The 6,829-nt window shown below is 41.4% G+C and overlaps 1 protein-coding gene across 1 annotated transcript; it reads right to left on the minus strand.

Annotated features, from left to right (window-relative positions):
• Positions 1-1,391: 1,391 nt before the first annotated feature.
• Positions 1,392-1,913, minus strand: LOC147981622 (oryzain alpha chain-like). The gene has a single exon (XM_087517182.1). It carries the CDS (start codon positions 1,845-1,847, stop codon positions 1,392-1,394), a length of 456 nt encoding a protein of 151 aa, XP_087373308.1. The 5' UTR covers positions 1,848-1,913.
• Positions 1,914-6,829: the final 4,916 nt, after the last annotated feature.

The raw sequence follows: 6,829 nt of genomic DNA on the forward strand, positions 1-6,829 counted from the left end.
TGTTGTTGATTTGTTATTGTGTATCTTAATATTTTTGTATATAAACTTGGTCAAAGTTTGTAAAGCTTGACTTTGACCAAAGCTAATATGCGAACTAAATAAAAACGGAGGAAGTACTAACTTTAGTGTAAAACTAGTATAAAGTTGAGTCACCTATTTTAGAACAGAGGGAGTGACTTACTACATGACATTTTTCTCTTTTTTGTTTCTTCAAAACAAAACAACAGACGAACTTCAAACTTTTCAGGACAACAAAACATTATTACTAGAATGTGGGAATAAACTTTACGATTGTTTTGTCCGACATAAATATACAAAATGAAATTTTTTTGAGTAAAAATATAATATTTACTGTATATGATTCACGAAAAAGTCCGAAAGTTTTTCCCACATTCTAGTAAGAATGTTCTGTTGTCCTGTAAACTTTGAAGTTCATATGTTGTTCTATTTGAGAGAGACAAAAAAGACAAAAGTACTTGCACAGATCGTGATGCAGAAATGGATGGCTAGATAAGGGGGTGTAAGAAAGCCTATGCTTCTCAAATGTTAACCGAGTTCGTAGCCTCACCTAGGAACAGTATTCCTGGTGAAGAGTATCAGGCGAAATCAACAGATTCATGTATGATGGTTCGGAAATAACTATAACAGAACCTTGATTAAAAACATTACAGTGCCCACTGCCGAGGGGAGGGGAGAATGTGACCATGCTAATTGAAAAGAAATACAATGATTAAACATACTTGGAAAATATCACTACTTACTATTCAATCAAGTTTTTTCTTTCTGGGGACGAGATAAATCGATAAGCTACTAGTGCTGGAACCGCTTTTTGATTACTGATATCACAATTCAACATGGCAACAACTACCTGTCTTGCACGAGAATAGCTCTGCTTCATGTCTCCAATTGATATCGTCCCCGTGTATATGTGCTGGAAGTTTTTCACAAGTCTTCCAGAATAATAGTAGTTTGGTGAGGCCCTGGGCACAAACATGGAAAATAGAAGCACTGTGGTTTGTCTCATGTGCCTAAAGAAGGCAAGAATATAAACCTACCAGCACCGGTATATTCCTGCATTAAAGAATAAGCCTCTGCTCCCTCTCCTATCTTGCATAATGAAGCCATGTGCAATATTCAGATGTTGCTAAAACTTAGTAAAATAGTTTTTACAATGAGCCAACACACACACACACACACACACACACACACACACACACACACACACACACACACACACACACAAAAACACACACAAAAACACACTTCATCTATGAGAAAACCATCTACTTTTGTGTTAAAAAAGATCCTCTACTTTTGTTGGTATAGAAAACATTGGAGATACATGATGACAAATAAAAAAGCAATCCAGTAAATTCCCTTTCAACCAAGAATTAAATTAAGGGACGGGTAAATGCTTGCCGCAACAGCTCCTGGATCTCGCCTATCCTCTGTAATTTGGCCTCGGACAGCTCCTCCGGCCAGAACCCGCAGCAAACGGCTTCGAACTCCTCTTGGGTGAGATGGCTAAACTGGTTGAGGCATCTGTTGTTATTGTGGACCCCGATGGCGTAGCCAATATTGTGCTGGTCGATTTTGCGCAGGTCCTCCTTGAATATGGTGTACCGGTGCTCTTCGTGGGCGATGGAGCTGTAGGTAGTAACGGGTTTGCGTGCCTTCCACTCCGCGAAGATCTTGCGCGTTTCCTCCTCGCTCCTCCCCCTCTCCCAGGAGAAGACGGAGTAGCCTGCGTCATGCCAGTGACGGTCGATGAGGCCGAGCCTGTGCTTGAACATGGTGTACGCGCGCTGCTCCTCCTCGGCGAGGGAGCTGTTGGTCGTGCCGTGCATGGCCTTCCACTCCCTGAAGATCTGCCGGGTCTCCTCCTCGCTCCTCTTCCTCTTTTAGGCGAAGGAAGTATCCTAGCCTAGATACTTCCTTCGCCTAAAAGAGGAAGTAGGTTTGGGCCTGGAGGTCTTCATTCAAAGCTTATCACATAAAGATCCATAGTCACCCGGGTGACCTTCGTCACCAAAGCGTCACGACAGTTTCCAAGACCCCTCATATAATCTCCAGTGGGGATCAGTCGGAGCACGTAGGAATGCCGACCACTACATAAGCCACGTCTGGCTGAGGCGTGCAGCAAGCGGGGGAGAGTATTTTGAAGTACAAGAACGTTGGGGTGGGACGCTAGTACTTAAACTAGGGTTGCTTCTTAGCGCTAATCTTGCGTTTTTCAGCAGTTAGTTGTAGCGCGCCTTCCCTCCTTCTCTCATTTCGGAAAGATTTGGCAGTATTTTCTTATGATGACCTGGTCGAGAGAGTATGAAACATCGGTGTAAAAGATTGAGTGGGATGGTTATAGTAAGGGGCGAACCAAGTGCTTGCGCGAAGAAGCGAATCAATCAGAATGGAGACAAGGAAAGGAATCGAGGCCCGGCCCGGTAGCGATGCCTCTCACGCGGATGGGAGTTACTTTTCTTTATCACCGTAAGCGTTACGAAATGGACCCGCATTCCCCTTTGCTTTTCTTTTGCAACTAAGCTTAAAAGAAACATAGTAGTCTTTCAAGCCATTAGAAAACTCATTAAGTGCTCTGTTGAGTGAATGCCTGTTGAGAAGCTTAGGTCATACATTTCCAGCTAATTAGAATACAACCATGAAGGTGGGGTTCGAATGCCATACAACCATTTATTCTGATAAGTAGGATTGGAATGTAGTCCCTTTTTATTGGATCCGCCGCTCCGTTAAGTTAAATTCAAAGTAGGTGTGGGTCTAGGTAGAGGAAGTCATAAATCAAGTATCAAGTATTGTTATAAATATCGTATATAGTAGTTGCCAAACTCACAAGCATCACGCACTTCGATCTACTTTATTGAATAACTTAGCTAGATAGAACCGACTCAAGCTTTTAAATGAAAGAAGCAATAATGGCATAATTTCTGTCTCAAGACCTCTTGCAGCTACAGCCAATGCAGCACCTCCTTGATCAACATACCACACAGCCCATTACGCCTTGCTCCAGTCGCAGTATAAAGAGAGACTAGAACCTACCGGGGAGCCCTCGGCAGAGTCCCTATCGTTGTTGCAAGAATTACACACAGAGTTCCGGAATTTCACATTTGTGAGAAGAAAGGGTATGTGTGTTTGAAAGGAGTGGTGCAAGAACATATTCTGAGCCTCAGTCAACACAACTTGTTTCGCCTTTTCCGAACAGCATTCTTATCAGGACCCTCCTTTATATAAACCACTAATAGATATATACCTGCCTGTGGCCTCAGATGAATACATCGATAGATAAGAAGGGAAATGCATCATCTAGAAAGGCTTACTGAGGTTTAGGGACGTTTGTGTGATGGTGAGTAAGCGTACGATCCATCACACAAACGTCACCCTTGAAACGATTGTCGAAAATGCAGTGGATTATCTCAAGTATTTGAAACATGACGTCGAGCTTTTAGGTCATATCATGGTCAGGGCGCAACAGATCTTTTTTGAGTACTACAAAGTTGACATAGTTGATAAAACTACCATTGCGGCTATGACCTTTACCATATGGCGAATGAGGTATCATGACGATAAGAGATGGAAGTTGTACATTCCAACTAAGGAAGAAGACGCATTCATTAGGCGGGCATACTATGGTGGGCATGTAGATGTGTACAAGCCTTACGGGGAGAATTTGTATTATTACGATGCCAATTCGTTATATCCGTATATAATGAAAACATGTAAAATGCCCGGCGGGAAGGGGGTGTGGCATGACAATTTCTGTAACAAGAAATTGGACGATTTGTTTGGCTTTATACAAGCATTGGTGTATATACCTAAGCATGTAAAGCGTCCTTTTCTCCCATTTAGAGACCTTGATGGGAAGGCTCTGAAATTCGGAGTTGGGTACGTGTATGGGTGTTACTTTAGTGAAGAATTAAAGCATGCTGTCAAATTAGGGTATGATGTTACGCCGTGCTGTGGGTACTTGTTTGAGCCTATTGATAGTCCATTTGCGGAATTCATAGATGATATGTATTCAAGGAGATTAGATGCTAGAGATAAACAATTAGGAGCCAAAAGCTATATACACAAGTTGAGCATGAACAGTGTGTACGGTCGTTTGGGTATAAAGACCGAAAGCACTAAGGCTGTCCTTTGCTCTAAGGTTACAAGTCAAGTGTTTATGCATAAGAAAAAGGGTAAAGTGATCGATGTACTCGAACTGGGAGAGTATAATTTAATCACTTATAAAGAGGACGTATACGATGAGAGCGATGGATGGAAACCGCCGGTGAACACGTGTCCTCAGATATCAGCATGCATTACGAGTTACGCCCGTATATATATGGACCAATTTGTGTCACGGGATGACTGCCTCTATACGGACACAGACTCTGTAGTTTTAGAGAATCCTCTTCCCGAATCTATGATATCAGATAGAGAGCTTGGTAAGTTTAAGCTAGAACACGGCCTTATTAGGCGTGCGATTTTTACTGCTCCTAAAAGCTACTTCTTGGAGGTCGAAGGGGGTAAAGATGTCAAAAAGTATAAGGGTGCACCGTCTGGTGTGGTTGAAAAAAGTCACTTCGTGAACTTGTTAAATAATGTTCACTCTGAATGGGTGATCAATTATGAAAAGAACTTTTTAGTGGATTGGAAAAATCTAGTCATACGGAAACGTATGAGCCAAATAACAATGAGATTGGGAGGGGCTAAAAGGGTACTCGTCTTTAAAAAGGGTGTGTGGGTCGACACAAAGCCATACGTATTTACGAGTGAGGACTTGTTCAAAATGTTGAAAGATCAGCCTACTGGCAGTCTAATATTACAGCTGTGGGAAGATGATAAAAGGCTGAAGGATGCGGCTGAACTAAGCAGGGTAATCCGAGAAGGATTGAATAAGGGTAAGACTTGCGAGGATGATCGTGTTGATGAGAGTGATTTTATAGAAGTGAAAGATCTGGGGGAAAAGAAGGGAACTAATAAGAAAGGAACTAATAAGAAAGGAAGTGATAAGAAGAATGGAAGTGATAAGAAGAAAGGAGGTAATAATGATTTGGAAGTGACAGATCCGGGGGAAAAGAAAGGAGCTAATAAGAAAGGGAGTGATAAGAAGAAAGGAGGTAATAACGATGTGCAATCTTCTAATAAGAAAGGAGGTCGATCTGCTAAGAATGATGGAAGTAGGAGTAGTAATAAGAAAGAGGGTGATAAATAAGCGTTGGATGAGAAACATCCTTCAGATTCGGAACCTATCGAATCGTATATGAATTCATGATCATTGTTCGAAGCCCACTCACTGGTGAGATAATGGGATGTGAGTTTGGGGAGTAGATCCGGATAGTTATCCAACCCTGTTTCCATTCCATTTGTATGTTAGAATGGTGATGGCTGCAGGTTGCCTCCTCACTGGATTGGATAAGAGTTTCGATTTGGAGGTGGTTGCATTTAGGTTTGCTATAGGTTGGATGCCTTCGAATAAACGCAATAGATTCCCTACCTCACAACATAGGGTATTTGCTTCATATAACAGTAGTAGATGTTATGGATCCTATAACAGGTGGGTTTACTGCTTTCAGTGTTGGCACTGGGTTTCCATGGCCTAAAACGAGGGTTACAATATGAGCTAGGGATTACTATCACATGCGTGGTACTATCTCAACATTAGTGTAGGTTGGTCACCAACTATACCACCTCTAGAATACACTGGAGCCTAGTAGTAGTCGTACTCTGTTTGCTAATTGCAGCACCCGTCTATCAACGGAACATTGAGAAATTCATTCTCTTTTCATTTCATATACGTCTATTCATTTGGCAGAACATACTTCTTAGGTGCTATATTTAGGTCGTGGTGTAAATATCCTATTTGTAGGAAAATGTGAAAGGTTATCCTGATCTATAAAGGTTATCCACCTTTCTCCTCTTCAAGCTTTGTAAACCCGTTCGCATTCTCTATCTACCTATATAGAGGCGGTGTAGTTTGTTCTCTAAGCCCACGGTTATCATGTCTCTAGATACGAATATTCACTAGAGGTGGGAAATCTCTTTCCTACAACCATGGTGTTGATAACTAGGATATCAGTGTTTTGAACTAGGTCCTGATATCAGGAAAATCCTCCAATCAAAATCCTAGAATGGATGAAATCCATATTTCTATGAATAGTAGATATATTATGAGATCCTATCTAACTGCATTTCTGAATCGAGTTTACGACGAGTTCAACGACATTTTCTCATGTAACAGTTCTGATTCGCTTCCCAGAGACCCTAAAGATTCGTCGAAGAATAAGTTCCCATCGTCTAATCCTCCTACTCAATCTGATCAAGATAAAGTCAAAGGAAATCAAGAGAATGTTGAAGTCAATAAAGGTTCCGGAAAGAAAGGAAAAGTCGATAAAGGTTCTGGAAAGAAAGGAAAAGTGAATAAAGGAAAGAAAGTCAATAAAGGTTCTGAAAGTGGATCTAGTGATAGTAATTATGACGGTTCGATTCCTCCAAGTGGAGGAGGCGGCCCCAATGGTAGTGATAATAGTCCTCCTGGAGGTGCGCCTTCTAACGCATCAAATCATTTTCACATTCTTAACAATTTGAGAGAGAACCTAGTGTATTCTATGTCTATACTCAATACTCAAATCCAGTATGATAGAGATAGATACAAGTTCTTGATAACTCATCGAACTCGACCAAGTGATTATGTGGTGCCTGTTTCTGTACAAGAACCTACTTCAAGGTTGACGTTCCTAACTGGAATTGGTTGGCCCCATCTGCCCCGTATTTCAAGGTTTTCATTCCCCAATCCTATTGGCTTTCACTATAAGCGTACTATTTCACTATATGA

The sequence above is a fragment of the Triticum urartu genome, chromosome 3A (assembly GCF_056163025.1).
Source record: "Triticum urartu cultivar PI428250 chromosome 3A, HENAU_Tu73, whole genome shotgun sequence".
NCBI lineage: Eukaryota > Viridiplantae > Streptophyta > Magnoliopsida > Poales > Poaceae > Triticum > Triticum urartu.